Source organism: Acanthochromis polyacanthus, chromosome 4 (assembly GCF_021347895.1).
Source record: "Acanthochromis polyacanthus isolate Apoly-LR-REF ecotype Palm Island chromosome 4, KAUST_Apoly_ChrSc, whole genome shotgun sequence".
NCBI lineage: Eukaryota > Metazoa > Chordata > Actinopteri > Pomacentridae > Acanthochromis > Acanthochromis polyacanthus.
The window spans coordinates 42,184,850-42,204,902 of record NC_067116.1 but is presented as its reverse complement, the minus strand read 5'-3'; the positions used below and the strand labels follow the sequence as shown (position 1 = coordinate 42,204,902).

The window sequence follows — 20,053 nt, the reverse complement described above, 5'->3', positions numbered from 1 at the left end:
TTTAGTCACACCCAATCAGTTCAGTTCAGTTTGGTTTCTGTTTCTAATATGTGGTGCACTTCAGGTATTTTCTTCTTTTTTTTTTTTCTTAAAGAAAATGCGATGCCTTTCAGACCCTCCAGGGAGTCTTTTTTTCAGGTTCAGAGGGTAAAAGTAAAGCGCTCTGTCCTTTTCCCAGGCCCCCAGCGGGACGCCCAGGCAGGTCGGGAGTTCATCTTGAAGATGTTTGTGGACTTGAACCCAGACAGTGACAAGATAATCTACTCCCATTTCACGTGCGCCACGGACACGGAGAACATCCGCTTCGTCTTCGCCGCCGTCAAAGACACCATCCTGCAGCTCAACCTCAAAGAGTACAACCTGGTGTGAAGGAGGAGGAGGAGGAAGAAGGAAGAGACGGGGAGGGAAAGCAAGCAAAGACACCTGCAGCCCACACACACACACACACACACACACACACACACACACACACACACACACACACACACACACACACACACACACACACACACACACGATGCAGAGCGTAGAAATCTGCATGAAACACGAGCATCGCTTCATACTTTACCTGACCGACACTCTCCACCTTCTGCCACCTTCTGTCCGGTTTTTCTAACGATCTGTTCCGTGGTTTTTAGTCATCGCTCTCGTGCTCAATCACACATCCAGACACGACTCTCCCTCTGCTGGCCCTCCTCTTCTGCTTTCTTTACATTGTCACTCGTGCTCGTGTGTTGGAGGCGTGTAGAGTTCCTTCTCTGGGTTAGACGAAGCTTTTACAGACAAAGGGCTCTCTCCCGTTCTTATTTAACCCATGCATGCTTTACACTACAGCATGAGGGCGAGAGGCCAGGCTGCAGACTCTGCTCTCTGCAAACGGCGACTAATTACCACGATGGAAACGAGTAATCAGGCGATGCTCGGGTGCAGTCAGTGAGGTACTTGTTCCCCTTCTTCTTGTTTTTTTTTTTTGTCAATCCTGCCCCAAATCGGAGCGTCGAGGCTCTGCTGAATGTAAATAAAGTTTCCATGCTGCTCACGCTGAGTGAGGGCTACACGGAGACGTTCTGTCCGTATTTTCAGCTACTTCTTTGGTTCTGTTATTACTGCTAACGCTCGCCGATTCACTCGTCTTCACACGCTGCCCCTCGTTTATGAAGCTAAGAAAATGTACATCAGCTCCCCCATTTGCCAAATTAAACCCGCCCGTGTTTATTCTGTAAATACAGTTCTGTTGCCAGTATCATCCGTTACGTACGAAAACATATTCGGGAATCGGTGTTGCCAAAATTCGGTTTTCTCTCCTGCTGGTTCATTCGGATGTTGACGGCATAGCGACTCGCTCTGTGTGGCGTTTCTTAATGTCGAATCACACACGTGACAGTACTGTGGTTGCTTGTTTTTTGTTTTGTTTCCTTCGATGGTGAGAATAATTAGCTTTCCTGTGCACAACGTGTGAACGGCGACACCAGATCAGTCCAGTGCAACAGTCAGTCGTAGATGAATTCAAGCTTTTGCGCTGCCGGTTAGCTTCAGTCACAAGTTGGTCACGAGATCCTCCAAACGGCTTCTCCTCCGCCTTTTCTTTCTCATTTCGGCCGACACATAGCGCGAGAGTCAAATAGCTCGGATTTCTTTTTGTACGTCTAATTTATCAATCAGATCTGCGTGTTGTCGACGGTAAAGTGAGACTTCCTCCCTCGTTTCAGCTCAAAGTTTTTCCAACCTCGGAGATGGGAGGAGATTTTATACTGCTGTAAGATATCAAAACTATTTTATGGACAAGTGTTCTATCTTTCTAATGATCCTTCATGTGTTTGGTTGTTGCAGTTCTGTTTTTGAAAATGCTTGACAGTCGGGGAGGAAAAAAAAAAAAAGGTTTCCGTGTCGGGTTTGTGCTTCATGCAAATAGGAAAAAATGACAAAAAGATTTGGTTGCAGGATGCTTGCTTCTTTTTTTTTTGCGTAACTTTTACGGATATGCGTTGGCTCTTGGCACCAATCCCATATCGATCGTGCGTCTTGCCTGAATAGTTGTTTGAATATTCCATTAAAAGCTGAGCGTTGGTAGAAAGTTGTCTGTTTTTTTTTTTTGTCTTCACAATGTAATTCAGGTAAGTTTTCATAACTTTCTCATCACAAGGGCTACTCCTAGCAGCTTTGGCAGAAGATGAAAGGACTCTATTGATGGCACAGAGGCAAAAGGTGCAATTAATGAATGAATTAACGGGGTCTGGGGGGTGAATTTGAGTGTTGACATCCTGTTGAGGGTTGCAGGTTTCAGCGATGTGTTTTTGGGGGGGTGCAGCAGTCCACAGAGGCCTGAAGTCCTGGCGGCTGTTTGGCTCTTTGTTCGCGATCTTTTTGCCTTTAGAGGAGGAGAATAGCTCATTTTTAAAGAAGTGGGGTTTTCCTGAGGTGCAATAGCTCATCTTTAGTGTCCCAGCCGTCGCACCTTAACCGCCCTGTCGCTCCACTGTACGGACTCCGTGCTGATCTTCTTCTTATGTTTTTCACTTCGTGCTGATGCATATTTTCCTCTACATGAGTCCACTGTGTTGGGACATTTTGACCTTCATTTAAAGATAAACCATCAAAGAAAATCACTGCACTCTTTCTCTGTATCTGAAATTGTTTGCCAAACGGTGTAAACGGCAAATGTTCTGGTGATTTCAGTTATTTTCCGTAGTAATACCTTACAGTCTGCTGTTTCAGTGGAATCTACTCGCCGTGTAAATCACTTGGCCTTGATTTTACTCGCAGTTACCCCTCGAGAGTCATTTTCACACGCGTTCAGAGACATTTAATGAAGGACGGACGTATTTTAATGCAAAGTGCCACATTTTTTTAGGAGTTGAAATGACGTTGAAGAGCTCTGACTTGGAGAAGTTGATCTGCTTTTGGCTGCGATCCTGTTTTTTCCCAACGTTTATTCGTGAAGGGTTCATCTTTTGGTGCTTCAGCCGACGTTTAAAGGCCTTGTTTTTCTCCACTGCGATGCTTTTCACACTCACTAATTCTGTGGATTTCGACATGTGGATGAATGCACTAATTGACCGCTCGGATATCACGGTGATCTTTTCCCTCATCTGTAACTGACTTCATGCTCGTGTGGATGAGTTCTAAAACGAAGGCGGCCTGGCGTCAGAATGGCGGCGTAGACTTTAGAAATTTGTTGCATCGGTCGATTTTTGCGCCGCCTCTCGTCAAAGCCGACAGAAAGTCACGTGGCTGCCCTTCCAGACGGTCAGTCACCTACAGTCCTTTATCCCAACGACTTCTAGAGAAAGTTTGTACGACAATCCAGTACAGAACGCTGTGCCAAGCAGAATCAATCAGAAACGACGATAAAAATTGGCAAAATTAATTCACACATCACGGTTTTCCAGATGAAGCTTGCGCGTTAAGCCTCAGTGTTTAACGTCTTTATGGAAACACTTGCCAAGTGAAGGTACTGAAATCTTATTCTGGTGGCGAGTGAATGAGTGAATTCGCCTTGTGTTCTTCTGCTCTCCCTCTTCTTTTTTCCCCTGCTTCATTTGATCGGACTTTGTGTTCTTTCCCCGGGTCGAAGGCACTGAAACTGCAGCACTGCGATGGGGCCTGCGTTCATGCAACTTTAGACGTCCGTTCAAGCGTCGGTACTCTGAGGTGTGTGTGTGTGTGCGTGCACTTTTGACGGTTTTTCGCTTAAGCTTGAGATCCATTCTGGTTCGACGGATGGACAAAACAGTGATATTAAAAGCTATCTTTGCATCTTGTTTTCTTTTGTAAAGGTTGACACACCTTAACACGTGTATTTAGGACCACTTAAGATGACAGATTTTCTTTTCTTTTTTTTTAAAGAGTTGAAATAAACTTTGTGTAGTGGTGTACAAATTGAAAGTAATGTATTTTTGTTTGATTTTCTTCTTCTTCTTCTTTTTTTTTTTTTAAGTATACCAAATGTAAATTCTGTACAATGAGTGTGCCAATCCCCTTTCTTTGTAAAGCCAGACTCTTTAACAAGTGCCAATGTTGTGAAAAATCAAGAGGGCCTGTGAATTTCATGGTCCAGTTTTTAAAAACGAAAACACTAAGTATGTGATTAATTAACAAGAAAAAAAAAGGACAATTTTATTCTATATTTAAGATTAATGATGAACTGCTGTTTTTAAGATAAATGTCATTTTAATTGCATGTGTTTGTCGGGTGGGGGAGGGAGTGGGTGGGTGAGATACTCTATTCATGCAACGCCCTGGAGAAAAGGGTCCTAATGGTTATTGATTTACAGTATTTTAGCCATATTTCTCTTTTTGTATGTTTCATTTCAACCACTGTTGCCTGAACCTCATTCAAACATGAAAATGATTTTTACATAGCCTTCTCCTTTAAATGTTTTAAATTGGAATAAAATATGTTCCTATACTCTCTTCTCGCTTCCTTGTACATTTTCCTCCAAATCGTCTTCCTGCATGCTGTAATTAAAGCCGAAACACTTTTAAAAAGTTCTGTATATTATCCATTAATGCCACATTTTTCTCACACTTGGAGCTTTAACCATCGTGTCGTCCTGCGGGTCAAAATTGCCCATTTTTAAGGTTTAAAAAAAAATCTATATTTTCACAGTTAAACTTCTGATGTCCACATTTTCAACGTTTTTGGGAAATCTTTGAACATTTTTTTGGTGGAAAAAAAGTTTCTTGAAGAGCATTCACAATGTTTGATTGTTCTTAAAGAAAATATTAGAAGTTTTACTGATAAATATGTAATCACTTTAGATATTTTTAGGATTTGTTTGGAAGATTTCTGCAAGAATTTTCTTGCTACATTTGGGGGATTTTTTCAAACTAAATTTTTAAGGGAAACTTTTAAGGAATTATTGAAATTTTCTTCCTGAAGGTTTTGCAAATTTTCAGAAATTTGTGGACTTTTTTGCAGAATTTTTGGATTTTTTTTCAGATAAGGAAACAATATTTTTGTAGATTCTCACTGAAGGCAGTGTGAAATAGGTCAAAACATGTTTTGAAATTTGAAAATGCTGAAAAATATTTTCACAGTGAAACTTCTCATGTCCACATTTTCAACATTTTTGGGAAATCTTTGCACATTATTTTGGTGGAAAAAAATTTTCACAAAAAAATCAACCAAAATCCAGAAAAATTCACTGGATTTTGGTTGATTTTCTTTTGTGAATGTTCTTAAAGAAAATATTAGAAGTTTTAGTGATATATATGTAATCACTAGATATTTTTGGGATTTTTTTTTGAAGATTTTTACTTGAATTTTCTTGCCTCCTTTGTTTTTTTTTGTTTTTTTTAAATAAAACTTTTAAGGGAAATTTTTAAGGAATTATTGGAATTTTCTTCCTGAAGGTTATGCAAATTTTCAGAAATTTGGGGGATTTTTTTGGCTTAATTATTAGATTTTTTCAGACAAGGAAACTGTATTTTTTGTTGCCTGTGAATGAGGACAGCAGGAGGGTTAAAGGGACTAAAAATAAGCACAGATCTGATCCTGGCAGGGGTGATGAGAGGTCACCGGTTCACTTCCCTGCAGCAGCGAATGTTGTGACCGTCTGTTGCCTGACGGTTTCCTCCTGATAAGTGAACGTGAGTCATCGCCAACATAAAACGCCGCTTGAGTATCAGGGTGATGTTAACATTTAATGAGGAAGAACTTCCACTGTGAAGCAGCGAGCATCACGCTAAACTGTCAAGAACACATCCTAGTAATGCGGCAAACACAGCTACACCCAGAAAGTCGTGTATTTGGTTATATTTTTAGGAGTTTAGTGGCCAAAAAATGAGTTTGCATGCTATAGTTAAGCACATACTACATAATACCTGTTTTTTCAGCTTAGATCTGAGACATTTTATTTAGAAATGCCTTAAAATGTGGCTAAAGTACCTCAAAATAAGAGTTTTTTTTGTGTTCCCTACCAGCCCATGTAGGCTACGTGCTAGAAAATAGCTACATGAATAAAATGTCAAACTTTTCTTTGTCTTGGCTAGTCCAAAAATTCCTCAGGTATGTGAGGCTGTCAGTATTTCTAAAATCATAGCTGAGACTGAAATATATAATAAAGTACTCGGAGTAAAATTTCATTGTATTGTTAATGGACTTTTGTGTCTACAGAAATATAAATACAGCATGCAAATGACCTCATTTCCTGACTTGGAGAAAAACATCTCATTCCTATTGTTGTGTTTTTTGTTTTTGATGACAAATTTTGGACCATTCGGGTAAACCACCCTGCCTTAAAAAGGACCAGTACACAGACACTCCTTTCACCAGTGACTACACAAGGCCACTTTAAAAAGCAGCTCCATTTCAATGAATTAATGCTACAGACGATGAGAGAAAGCTGAGAACAAGCTGCTGGATGTCAGTTAATGTCCACACAAATGTCTACAATGCATCTTTAAAAAAGCATTTCCTATTTCAGTGACAGAAATATGGATTATGTTTAACCCTCCTGTTGTCCTCATTTATGGGCACCAAAAAATATTGTCTCCTTGTCTGAAAATATCCAAATATTCAGCACAAAAAAATCTCCCACATTTCTGAAAATTTGCAACACCTTCAGGAAGAAAATTCCAATAATTCCATAAAAGTTTACCTTAAAAGTTTGATTTTAAAAAAATCCCTGAATTTGGCAAGAAAATTCTTGTAAATATTTTCGAAAAATGAATAAAAATCTTCCAAAAAATTCCTAAAAATATCTAAAGTGATTATGTATATATCGGTAAAACTTCTGATATTTTCTTAAGAACATTCACAAAAACATCAACCAAAATCTAGCAAAATTCACTGGATTGGGGTTGATTTTTTGTTAAAATTCTTAAGCATTTTTAACATTTCTTTCCACCAAAAGATCTTCAAAGATTTCCCAAAAATGTTGACAATGTGGACATCAGAAGTTTCACTGTGAAGATATGTTTTTTCCACATTTGCAAACTTTAAAACTGGTCAATTTTGACCCACATGACGACATGAGGATTAATCTGCTGCATCTTGTATTTTATCTTCTATCTTTTCCAGTAAAACACATTGACTGACATCTGTGTAAAAAAAAAAGGTGATTTATAATGTAAATAAACTTCCTGTTTCTTCAGTCTTGCAGGTTGCAGTACTCCGACCTGTCCACACGGGGCGCTCTCTGCTCAGACATCCGTCGTTGCTGCGGTAGATCCGCGGCGCGTAGATCCGCTCCATCGCCCCTCTAGTCGCTGTGGTTCTGTGTGGGGCGTCGCGTCTCTACCTACCAGGAATGGACTGACTTTCTGGCTCCACGAACCCGCTGCCAAATCCGCTCTGATTCCACAGCGCTGCTCGGTTCAAGGGATAAACAGAGAGTTTGACTCAAGCCGGGGAACGTTTTTCTTTCGCCTCCAAGTTGATTTTTCCGTCTTAGCGGCAACACTGATTTTCATTTCCACCGCGCTCGCTCTGCTACTAATAGCCGATTCGAACCCGCAGACATTTTGTTACATCTCAGCCGCTTTATTTCTTCACTTTTTCCCACATCGGTGTGGTCGCAGCCGGCTGGGAAAATAGAGAAAAAGCTGTAAAGGGCCAACGGAAGGCGACAGAAGAGCGATTCCGCTTCGTGTCCGGTTGACGCGTCCGAGCGCCGCTGTGTCTCATTAATTTACATGCGTCGGGCTCCGCACCGCTGCCGCTGGTGCGTTAAAGGCGGAAAGCTCGCAACAGCGATGAATCATTTTGACTGACAGCTTTTGAAGAATTAGCTAGCTTAGCCGGAGAGGAGCAACGGCGCTGATGGTGGCTTCCTGTCGGCGGACACAGTGAATACGGGGTCGGGACAGGTTCAGCTGAATGATAACACACCGACTCTTTCTTCTCGCTAAACTACAGCACTTAATTTCCGCTTGATTTTTAATTTTCGTGCGGGGGGAAGGGGGGTCCTCTAGCTACCGTTAGCTAGTCACCCTGCTAACGCTGGACAGCTCCTGTACGGCTGAGCTAGCTGTGGACAAAGGACCAACGCAGGGGGAAAATATAAACACCGGCCACACAGTTAACCGTGTTTGGGAAGGAAAGCAACAAACAAGGACCTGACATGATGTTTCCACAATCAAGACACTCAGTAAGTGTGTTTTAATTTGACATTTGTTCTTGCAATTAGGTGGAGGAAGTGTCAGGCAGCTTAGTTAGGTAGGAGGAGAAATGATGCATGCAACTTCTGCTCCCACAGTAATGACATTTTTTAAAATCATTATTTTTGGACAGAACATTTTGCAACTGCATTGGCTAGTTCTGCAGGAACATGTTTGACTTGATTTGACAATTTATAAAAAGCTCTTATTTTGCTAAAAACTGTTAAACTTTCTTCCATCCTCCAAATCTTACAATCCAAATGCATGCTGTCGTGTTTCATGTGATCTTTTTTTCCCCAGCCATGTTTCAGCTAATTAGTTGGTTTCATCCCTCAAAAATGTGATTTTTAAAAAGGAACAACCCAGCTGTGACATTTCTCAGCCAGACAAAACCCAAATGACACTGGTGTCCACTCACAGTGAACTGTACACTGTTGCAGGTGGGTGTTTTTTATGACTAGGAAATGCGCACATCTCCTCTGTTCCCCTAAATCTCAAGTTTCCATGGTAACAGATACTCAGTCCAGGCCATGCATTCATCAGTGATGAGGGCTCTCAGCCCATTGGTCAAACATTTATGTTTAGTGACTGGCAGAACTGTGTCACTTGTCACCGTAGAACCATCTAGTTCCTGTCAGGGCGGCTTTCGAGCAGCGTTTCTATTAGCCAGAGGCTCAGATTAGATAATTGTTGTCTTCGCCTGCTGCTCAGGCTTAAAACGACAAAAGAAGTCCCCTCCATCAAGCACAGTCTAATGAGAAACCTTGGTGTCCTGCTGGTGTGTTTTCACCTCCTTGTTTTTGGATGGCATGTATCCTTGCACCTGCAAAGGCAAACACAACAATGAGGTATTTGTACAGTTAAATACGACAACAACAGGAAGACTGTGTTCTCCCTGGTAACGTTTTGCAGCCATCACTAGCTCTTTCTCTGCAGGAAGGGTGTAGGTTTGTTTGCTGAAGCTGGAACCTGAATGTCTTGTGACATGAACGGTTTGCCCTTTGGCAGTCGGTCTGTGTGGCAGCCTGATTTCTCTGTGCTGCTGCTGCTGCTGCTGATGTGAGCCAGCTGATGTTTGTTCTCAGACTGGGAAGCAGGATGTGAGGATTCGGGAACCTGTGGTTGCAGCCTGGCTTGTCAGATCGGTGAAATCCTGTAGAAGTGGTGCTTCCCGACAACTTCAACTGCAGTATCCTGAAAATAGATATCCTGGTCAATCTTTAAAAAAAAGAAGAACTGTGTAATCAATACAAATGCCCTCCTTTACTGAATATCTATGTGAAATCCAACCTTGACGTTGCCTCTTTACGATGAAAATTGCACAGCTAGAAATACAATGGGTGTCATTCAAGCTATATAAAAAGCATTTCACTCTCCAGCCAGTTAGCCTTAAGTGTATAATAAGGAATGCTACGCTGAATACAAGTGCATTCTAAGAAGCAGACTTCAAGGATTCCTTGTTTTGTGTTTCATACTTCATCCTTGTGGCTGCTGTTGTGTTTCTAAAGACGTGCAGATTTAGTCTGAATTCTTCAGCTGTTTGCAGTTTGACATGAAGCAAAGTGCACCATAGTTTGCTGTTGTGAGTTGCCTCCTGATGCGTTGTGTAATGGCAGCCAACGTGAGAAGTCAAATAATTAGAAATTAATACAAATGAGAGAGACTCCTTTTGATTGTTCGTAAAGTAAAGCTGTTTATTGTTAGAAAAGTACATCTATCAGGTGGGAAGGAGATTGCAGTTTGTGTCCGATGCAAATAGAAAAAGTCCTGTTTGACACAACGCCATGTAAATTCTAACTTTGAGGAGAACTTGTGCAGTTGTTTTCTTCCAGCGTTGAAGATCGTCAGGAGGAAACCTTTTGTCAGGTTGTACAGCATGGGTGCAGTTTTTGGAACATCTTAAAGCTGTTAGAAGATATTACTCACCTGCACACTCCACATTCAAGAAATGCTTGTCACTTCAGAGGCCTGCTTTCTAATTAACCCCCCTTCCTTTGTCTGAAAGTCACCTCCTGATGGGGTGAGATCTCAGCGACCTTTTCCAAGGTGAGAGCAGCTGGGCCACTCCACTTCTGCCTGCCTGTCCTCCCGCCTGTCTACGAGGTTATTTTTCTAATCCAATTGAGTGCCCTTATGCTGCTTGATTGGAGTATTAAGACCCAGCGCACAGGATTAAAAATGGGGTTTGGGAATTTAAGTCTCTTCACCAGGAGCTGCAGCTGGTTCAGTCTTTACCGACGACAAGCAGCCGCTGCGTTCGTCGCTGCTCCACACAGAATTCTACTGTACACGCATACATCCACTGCTTCTCCCAGAGGCCCAGGCATGATGAGAATGTGTGACCCTCTTATAGATATAAGTGTCAAAGATAATGAGATGAAGGATGAGGGCTGCCTCTTAATGACGGAGGACGGATCTCTGAAGCTTAGTCACCACTGAATCTGCCTTCGTTTCTCACCGTGTTGTCACGATTGCTTACAAAAGCTGTCAGAGTGGATATTAGGACTGCACAATATGTTGATTCAGCATTGATCTGGTTGAATAGTCATCATGCTAAACCTTTTTTGCTGCTTGATACAACAAGGAAACTCACATGGTTCTTATTTTCCACGACCAACCTGAAAGAGGAATCTGATAGAGCATAATTTAGTCTGATTTCAGGTTTCTCGCTTGGCAAAATGAGCAAAGAACACGAGGGTAACACTGAAATGGAAGGTTTGGTTGCTTAAAAAAAGCAGCGTCAGTCGTATAGGGATATTTCAGCCACAGAAAGGACCAAAAACAGAGACTCCATCTTTCAGTTTCTGCCACCACACACGGCAGCACGACTTCTCTGCTTGAACAAAATCCGCACCACAAATAGTTACTCAAGTGGTCCGGTAAAAATTCTTGTATTTTTAAATATTGTAATAGATTTCGCCGTCGTTTTTTTTTTTCCAATATCGTGCAGCTCTAATGGAAATTGTGTTGGATTTTTTCTCATTTCCAGCAGCAGTGTTGGTGGGTGATGTGTGGTCACATAATGTTAAGGCGTTCCCTCTGTGAATCATAAAAGCTTTTGCCTTTTGCTGAGACACTTTAAGCAGTTTATTTTGTTAATGTACAATGTATGTGAAAGGCCTAATGGTTAAGGATAATCAGCTTGTAGCCGTTTCATATGTATACACGAGAGTCTGACCATTTTACCCCGTTTGGATGGTTGCTGCTGTTTTTTTTTTTTGCTCGATGTGGGTTCAAATTCTCCAGTGGACTGTGTTGTTTTGGTTATATGGATACAGAGAAGGTTTAGTGATTTACTGGATTTGTTTTCTTAAAACCAAGCCCTTATTTATTTTATCGGAAGAAGAAAAACGACAAACAGCGAGTAAGCTTATTTCACATAGCTGTCTCATTTAGACACAAAGAAGACCAAAGATTTCGAGGTTTAACAGGGATTCACGTGCTTTTTCTCCCCTTTCTTCAGTGGTCACATTTTAATCCCCTGTTGCAGGTTATGGGCACAGTTCATTGGTTTAAGAGGGAGAAGCCTCATTTGATCGTGGCACAGTGCCTGACCCAGTTGACAGCGTTTGCCATATTGTTTGGGTGTTGATTAATCCTAATGCAGCTTCAACAAAGCTGGCTGTGGCGTGAAAGTGGAGCAACAGAAAGGCCCGGTGCCAAAGCCGGAGAATAGCGCGAGTAGTGTGGAGGCGAAGGCTCTCGAGTCCCCTGAGCCCCGTGTTCGACTGTGGAGATGGCCACAGGTTGTATAGGCACACACACAACACACACACACACACACACACACACACACACACACACACACACACACACACACACACACACACACACACACACACACACACACACACACAAAGCCTCCTCCCTCCTGCTTGTCTGCCTTTATCATGTGTTTCCTCCCAGATCTAATGTAGTGGTGGGAGGGTCAGGGGCAGAGGGTGCACAGGCATTATTAAGCCCACTTGAATTAACAGAACAGCCCCCAGCCTTTCCTCTAAAGCCTCCAGCTGGGGGGAGCTTAATCCCCATGGTCCCCTGTCTCGCCCATTAAACAAACTCCCCCCGCCCCTGCTTCGTCGCTCTGCTGCACACACACACACACACACACACGTTCCTGTATGTGTGTGTGTGTGTGTGTGTGTGTGTGTTTCAGACATGTGTGTCGACGGGGGGTATTGGACATTAAAGCGTGTGCGCAGACACACACAGAATAAAGCAGCAGTGCAGCATGAAAACCAAAAACACAATCGCACATCTCTTCTCTGCCGATAATTATTGCTCTCGTACATGCATGGAAATAAAAGGATCCCCCCCCCCCCCCCTCGCAACGTCAACAACAAGAGCGCGCGCACACACACACACACACACACACACACACATTCTTACCAGCCTCAAGGGTCTTATCTGCTTTTTGTATCTGGGGGACAAATTGAATGTGGGGCTTGACACACGCAGGCCAGCAGATGTCTGGGTCGCCAAGGTTAGGCCAGCTGATTAGCATGACAAACACGGCCCCCTCCGAGCGCCACCACCCCGCAGGAGGCCCGGCTTTTGAGTGGCCGAGTTGAGGCCACGGGTCACAGGTGATGTTGATTTTGTGAAGGGCCACAGTGGATGATTGTCAAAATGCTTTGGTGTTGGTTGAAAGGGAGGGGTGTAGACTGGTGCTGCCCTTCTCTTGTTGAACACGCACACTTCGACTCAAGGCCGCATCACGGTACTGTGTTGTGGTGCTGCATTGTGTTGCTGTGTTGTGGTACTATGTTGTGTTGCTGTGTTGTGGTACTATGTTGTGGTGTTGCGTTGTGGTACTATGTTGTGTTGCTGCATTGTGGTGCTGTGTTGTGTTGCTGCGTTGTGGTGCTATGTTGTGGTACTATGTTGTGTTGCTGCGTTGTGGTGCTATGTTGTGTTGCTGCATTGTATTGCTGCATTGTGGTACTATGTTGTGTTGCTGCATTGTGGTGCTGTGTTGTGTTGCTGCGTTGTGTTGCTGTGTTGTGGTACTATGTTGTGTTGCTGCGTTGTGGTGCTATGTTGTGTTGCTGCATTGTATTGCTGCGTTGTGGTGCTGTGTTGTGGTGCTGTGTAGAGCTTTGCACAAGGACGTCCACCTGTTGTTGCCGTCTGCGTCAAAGATCTGTTTAATAACAGGAAATGTATGCTCTGTTGTTGTGATTCGGTTTGCTTTTGCCTCTCCTGTGGAAAATACAGAAGTCATAGCTGAGTGTAGTCGAGTGCAGTTATTTGGATTGTTTTACTCTATTTCTACTTTATATACTTCTCTAGCACTACTGTTTTTTTCTTGCAACTTAACTTATTCTGTCTACCAGCCAATTTGCACCTTGTATTTCCTTATTTTTCTATTACGTATGAGCTACTGGATACCTTAAATGTCCCCAGCAGTGCTCATAAGAGCATGGATTGGTTATCACATCAGAAACAACCTTTGTGGTTTCAGCCAGCTTTTTAACCAGTCACTATTTGACCTATGCAAAGCTGCATCAGTGAGGGAAAATGCACTCTTGGCTTGTTGGAGGTTTCCACGCAGCACCAACAATGAACCATAAATCCATCTATAGACTGAGTAAGGCAGAGAAGAATACACATTGAACTACTTGTTTGAAATAAAGTGCAGTATTGTAGCATAAAGAGAACGCACATTGGTTTCTGCACATGAATGCTAAAGCATGAATTGGCTCTTATACCTTGTCTCAGCAGGCTACATGCTTCCCGTGGTGGGCTTTACCAACAGATACAACAGCTAGAAGCTTGCACGTCATCAAATATAAACGTTTTATTGCACTGAAGAACGTTCACGTTTGGCTGGTGATTTTCTCTTCTGCAGCAGCCTTCCTGTGGGCATCCTTGTAGAAATCTGTATGAATTAAGTGTTGTTGACAGTAGACACATACCTGCAGAGTAGATCATATGTAGGTCAAAGCAGGAAGCACACTGGAACCTTTATACAGCAGACCTGTGTGCAGTATATGCATTTTATAGAGGATAGTTTGGGGGCATATTGTGTGTATGGCTGACTCGGGGATATGTTCATGGTCTTAGCTTGAAATGTAAGCAGATTTCCAGAAAATCTGCAAAAAGAAATTGTGAACAAATGTGTGTTTCCACTGCTGTTATGGGAATGTTTGTGAATATAGTTTGCTGGTTTTAAATGCCGTTTCCACTCAGGTTTCTTAACGCTCTGCTTTTAGAATAGCGCATATACTGTTTATTGTCAAACATGTATGTGCACAGCAAACACAGCAGGGCTCAAAATGAACTGTTTGAGGCTTTTGTCTGGTGAAAATGACAATATCTGACTTCTTAAAATGACAGATTTTGGGTAATATTTGCTTAGCAAGCTCGCCCTTTCCTCCTGCTCCAGTTAGCGATGTTTGTAGCTCAGTGTGAGCTTATAGTGAATGATACAGCGGCTAATGCTAGGTAGCTAATGGAGCTATCTTGTTTATTGTCACTATCCTTCACCCAATTGAACTAATCTTTAAGCTTTTCATGTCTTTTTATTCCGTTTTTGACCAGTATAGTGGCATTAAAATGTTAGTTCTTCCTGGTGTTTTTTCTAGCTTTTCTGTGGCACCTTAAGGAACATCACCGTAACTGTTCATCTGATGGGATTTTTGTTGATAGCAAACAGTTGTTCAATCGGGGAATTTTGAGTTGGACGTATCATGGGGGAAGAATCAGTTTCGAATCATTATTCTTAATGTAACAGCTTATAATATGACTAAATAATGGAATAATACGTAGCACATAACTCAAAGATACACTTTTTCCTTTGTTTCTGACATTTATCTCGGGAAAGTAAATTTCTCGTCCGCTTGCCAGATGAAAAATACACCTGTACCGGACAAGCCTTAATGTGAAGCCCTGTTTGTCGTGGCTATCACAAATGCTTATGGGCTTTTCCTTATCTGTAGATGGCTTGTACAGCTGTGCACTTGACATATGACATATTGACGTACGGCTGTTCTATGTCGTTTCCCTCCATTTCCGGAAGCCGAAGGAAGTGACCCTTGAAAAGCTGCGACCTAATCCCAGACATCATTCGGAAGCACGACTGCAAAGAGGAATTTACAGTCATGCACCATCCTTTCAGAGTTCACAGCAAACGCCAGAGCAGCCTCAGGTTGAAGGAAATACTAAATCAAGGTGACAGAAAGCGATGAATGATGCAGTTCCCTGCTGGGTCAATCAGTTACAGAACTTCCACCTTGTGGTTGTTTTAGACGGAAATCAATGAAGAGAAGTTTACATGAACGGTTTAGAAATTCATAGATTAGGAAAACGTACACAAGCAATGGCATATTCATGCGGTACAAGCAAGGCCAGCCAAATACAAGACTGATTATTATGTGTGTGAATTATTGCTGTCATGAAAGGTACTGTAAAGACTAAGCAAGCTGCAAAGTGTACTATGATCATGATAAAATGCAATGTTTACTTTCGTGTAAATTAATATTTTAGTAGAGAAGCTAGGAGGAGTCACGCATTTATACTTTTTATAAATTCTAATAGTTAGGTCAGACTAATTAATTTTATCTTGTATTATAACAGAAGCCGGAGCTTCTCCTGAAACGTTACTGGAAATGAAAGCTGAATTTTAGCCGTACCTCTTTGTCATGCTGGATCGTTTTGCTTTACACAGTGTACTGCAGCAAATTTACCAGAAAGAACGTGAATATAAATAAAAAACAGATGTCAGCTGAGTTCTAGCATGTTTTTGGTTTTGCTCAAGTCTGCAGGAGCTACTGATGTGAATATGTGTGTTTGTGTGTTTTTGCTGCATTTCTGGTCGAGGTCTGCCTGTCGATGTGGAGGTGGAGTGTTGTATAGGCTGTTTCACAAATTCATAAGTAATTGGCAGCTTTGTTTGTGCGGTATGGTCTTTTGTTGTCTGTATACGATATTCTCTTTTAGCATATATGCAGATTTAGTGTGTCTGCGGTGTACTGAAAGACGCAGAGAAAAAGTAAAGTGGTGTCGAATTTGTGCTCGTGTGTGTTGTGTGAAACGCAATCAACAGCTCATTGGGTAGCGAGTGTGTGTTTTTGTGTGGGAGTGAACGTGGGGGGTGGCAGAAAGGAGGAACTGCATCAGTATTCAGCCGCGGATTCCAAGGAGGAGAATGTGGGAGGTGGGAAGAAAGGAGGCCGGTGGTGGTGGTGGTAGGTGGGGTAACCCTTCCCCACAGCAGAACGGTGCGACGGGCTGGAACAAAGCGGCTCAGCGGGGAGGCGGCTTGATTGGCCCGGCCCGGCCGCGGCCCGTAGACCTGCCAAAACGCAACACACTGCACCAGTTCAGACAAGAGAATTAGCTGCTCTGTTTGTGCGCCTAAGAGCAGTAAGGCCACAACTGAAACAACACGCCGCCTCTTCTCCACCCAGATCCCATTTAGACGCCACGAGAATTCACAGCGAGGTGATGAAAGCCTCCCTTGAAGGGGGGAGCTGGTGAGGAAAGACGCTCACTACGAAACAGGACTGATTCCTGTCGTGTTGTGTTCAGAATCCAGGTTGGCAGGTGTTGTTGATACCCTGCGGTGCACAGCAGCACCTGCTAATGCCGTTATTATTAAAACTGCTTGATGTATGCAGTCGTGTCATCCAGGCTAATGAACTTTCCTCAATGTTTGTGAGTTCAGATCTCAGAAGTCCTCTTTGAGTTAGAGATTTAGGACTTTGAAGACTTTTCAGACACTCCAGCACCTCATTTCCACATCCCTCTGCATACGAATCACCTGGAACTCCGTGATCCTCCGTGATCTCCGATGTGTTCACGAAAATCCTCATATTGTTTAATCATGGTCTGGAGCATGAACTGTGGACCAGAATGTTGACAAAAATAATAAGCTAACAGGTGATTCAACTGCTTGATGATGTTGTCAACCAAACTGTGTGAATGTATAATTACGAAAGAAACTTTTTTAGCTCGTTTAATACATGCTAGCTATGTAACATGCAGAGAACACATTTCCTGTAGTGGTCCGTACGTCCTGTAGCAACATATTTCATAAAACAAGCTAATATGTGGCAGTATAACCTCTTCCCTTATTTCTCAAGATGTATTATCATCCCCCGCCTCCATGAAGTGGAAAAGGGGGATATAGGTTTGGCCTCCGTCCGTCCATTCGTCCGACATGAAGGGGACAGCTTTTCTCGGAAACTATTACAGCTAGCATTACGAAATTTAGTGTGTAGCTTCACACCATGGACACCTTGTTTAAGTTCGAAAATGAGACCTGTGCGATAATATTTAACAGAGTTATGGCCCTTGATCACTATTTTGGATGTAGACTCATAGACATCACATGTGGCGGGGGATATTGATGACCATGTCATCTTGTTGGTCCTGTTGTAGAGGCAGTAATCCTTTATTCACATAATCCATACAACTGGACAGTAAGAACAGCCGCTCAACATGGCTGCAGTGAAGTTTCCATTCATCCGTAAATGAATGCATTTCTTGCCTCAAACACCAGAGACAACAGTGCGTATATTGTTCAGACCATCAAGCAGAACTATGGACACTATTTTAGAACTGAAGATTGACAATGTTGACGGACAATCCAGATGTAAACGGTGTGATTATGACGTTTGTCACTACGTATCTGATGCCACAGTACTGTGGAGCATCGCCGAGTGATGCGGCGTTATGCTGTTGTAAATGTTGAACAAGTGGTCCTGTGTTCTTTCTGAGCAGAGCCTTCAGCATTGGTGTTGGCGCTGGCAAAAAGGTCGATGCTAAAGTTCTAGCATGTTTAGAAGAAATCACTCCCAAAGTATAGTCTAAGCAGTTTGTTTGGAAGCTTGGCACTCAACAGCATGAAGGAAAAACATGAGAGAAATTCACATGGGTGAAGTGAATTTGCACGTTGGTTCTGGAAAGCTGCAAAACATGACAACCACATTGGTCCCACTTCTGACATATTAAACGTGTAGTAGAGGAACTTCAGACACTTTTTAACCATCCGACAAGCACTTTTTGGACATTAAAGCACACTGTTGGTCTTAGCATGACCACAGTTAGAACATACTGACATTTCATCATATTTATCATTAAAGAATACATTGGGACTCTTTAGCATATGCTTAAAATTAAATTACTTTGATAGGAGTCAGGGGAAGCGATTGAATTATTCCAAGCTTTTAAAATTTTAATATGTGCACGCATCAGAACTTTACAGCTGGTTCCTCCTTTGAACAGATAAAACATGTTCCCTGGTGTCGCCCACATGCAGGCACGCCGGCTTTCTGCTTTCATTGTCCACTTACTTGTTGCGAACTTTGGGACTAATCTTCCTTTCCTCCCTCTCTGTCTTTCCTCCTTCGCTGGCTGTTGTAAGTAATAACCTTGGTTTTTACAAGCAGGCATCAATCATCCACACAACCGTACTGGGTGTAATCTTAAAGCCCCCCTTCTGCGAGCCTGGCTTTAATCTCAGCCATGGTCTCCAAACCCACAGTCCTGTCGGCCTCACCACTTTCCCCACTCTTGACAAATTGCCCATTTCCCTTGGCTTTGCAATCTCTGCACTCTTTTCCTGTGGTGTGTGCGTATTTATGTGTGTGTGTTACAGTACGCCTCCCACCACTTTATGTTTGCTCTGTTTGCGTACATGCCTGTGTGTGTGTTTGTGTAGTATATTCCACAGCATTTTTGTACACAAGTGCATCTGTGTTTACAGGGCAGTGTGCCTTAAGTGTCATGTTTGTGTGTGTTTATGCTGTGCGCTTGGCTGGCCTCGCACAGGAGGTCGAGATAGTTCTGCAGAGTGGGGAGGGAAGGCAAGCCATGCCAAGCCTATGTTTGCAAGGGCACTTCACTCGAAGTGATAAAAGTAGAATAATCCCCTTTAAAGCGTCTTAACGAGGTCAAATCTGTTGGGCTCCATGAGGGAGGTGTGTGTGTGTTTGTGTGTGTGGGGATAACGCTGCAGAAATGGGGGTAAGCCTCTGCTTGGTTTGCGAGAGATAATAATCAAAATCAAATTCCTGGCCGAAACAGGATTAGGCTCTCCCCACGCTCTAAAGCCCCTGTCCAGAGCGGCTGAAGACACAATCATATTCCTTAGCCTCTCGGCGCACACACACGTTACACACCGAGCGGCAAACATAGCAAGGCTTCCTTCTGGCCCAGACAGAGCTGGCTGGGGTGAGCCTGGATGTGGGCCAGTTAGCCCTGTCCCTCTCTCAGATCACTGGGCTCATATGCTTTAGTCCAAACATTAATCCGGGATATTTAGATGGAATTGTTTGGCCGGAGCTATTCTTAGATGGAGGATGTGATCTTGTTTGGTGCTGGTGTGTTAGCAGGAGGCTTAAGCTCTCAGCGTCTGGCTGCGTGAATCATGTCAGGATGGATTTTTGCTGAAAGGTTTGCCAAACGTTTAACGCATGCTGCATGTGTTCTGTTCACCAGTACACAGAGCACACATGGACGGGCTCATTTTGTATATAGAAATCTACACTTGGGAGAAAAAAAGCAGCATGTTTTTGGTCATCTCCTCGGCTTTGAGTCTAAACTTTATCATTATGGATTCCAATACCAGGATCAGGTTAGGTGCTTGTTATCATAAAACTTTTCAGATACAGCACCGTCTTTATAGCAACGTTACGTCATTACCTTAAACAAGTTTGAAAGATGAGGATTGTCAGTGGTTTGAAAATGAGCCGCAACAACAGCAGTAAAGCTGACTTCAAGCTCCGCTCTGCTAAAGGATCAAAACGAGTGAAAAACGGCTCATTTAACGCAACCAGTCTGATAAAACATCTAAAGACCTGCAGAAGACACAGTTCAAGGAGTTTGCTAACGGTAGCAACGGGACATAACGACAATCAACTTCGCAGCAAACACTAGAGAAGTGAGAGAAAGTGCAGAGATAACCTGCGGGCGACAAAAATGACCAAAGCTCTTGCTCTTGAGAG

At 42.8% G+C, this 20,053-nt stretch overlaps 2 protein-coding genes across 6 annotated transcripts in view; both read left to right on the top strand.

Annotated features, from left to right (window-relative positions):
• LOC110951301 (guanine nucleotide-binding protein G(q) subunit alpha-like) overlaps window positions 1–4,412 on the top strand; it is a 43,887-nt gene extending 39,475 nt beyond the window's left edge. For both annotated transcript variants that reach the window (XM_051947082.1, XM_022194279.2), the window contains one exon: window positions 179–4,412. In XM_051947082.1, coding sequence (XP_051803042.1) covers window positions 179–369 — 191 coding nt within the window. In that variant the 3' untranslated portion in view covers window positions 370–4,412. The remainder of the gene's footprint in view (window positions 1–178) is intronic.
• A 2,772-nt stretch (window positions 4,413–7,184) lies between these two features.
• Window positions 7,185–20,053, top strand: part of tle5 (TLE family member 5, transcriptional modulator) — a 52,960-nt gene continuing 40,091 nt past the window's right edge. For 2 of the 4 annotated variants that reach the window (XM_051947084.1, XM_022194281.2), the window contains exon 1: window positions 7,185–8,092. In XM_051947084.1, the coding sequence (XP_051803044.1) occupies window positions 8,066–8,092 (27 nt within the window). In that variant the 5' untranslated portion in view covers window positions 7,185–8,065. The remainder of the gene's footprint in view (window positions 8,093–20,053) is intronic. The other 2 variants (XM_022194283.2, XM_022194282.2) reach the window with 2 other exon arrangements.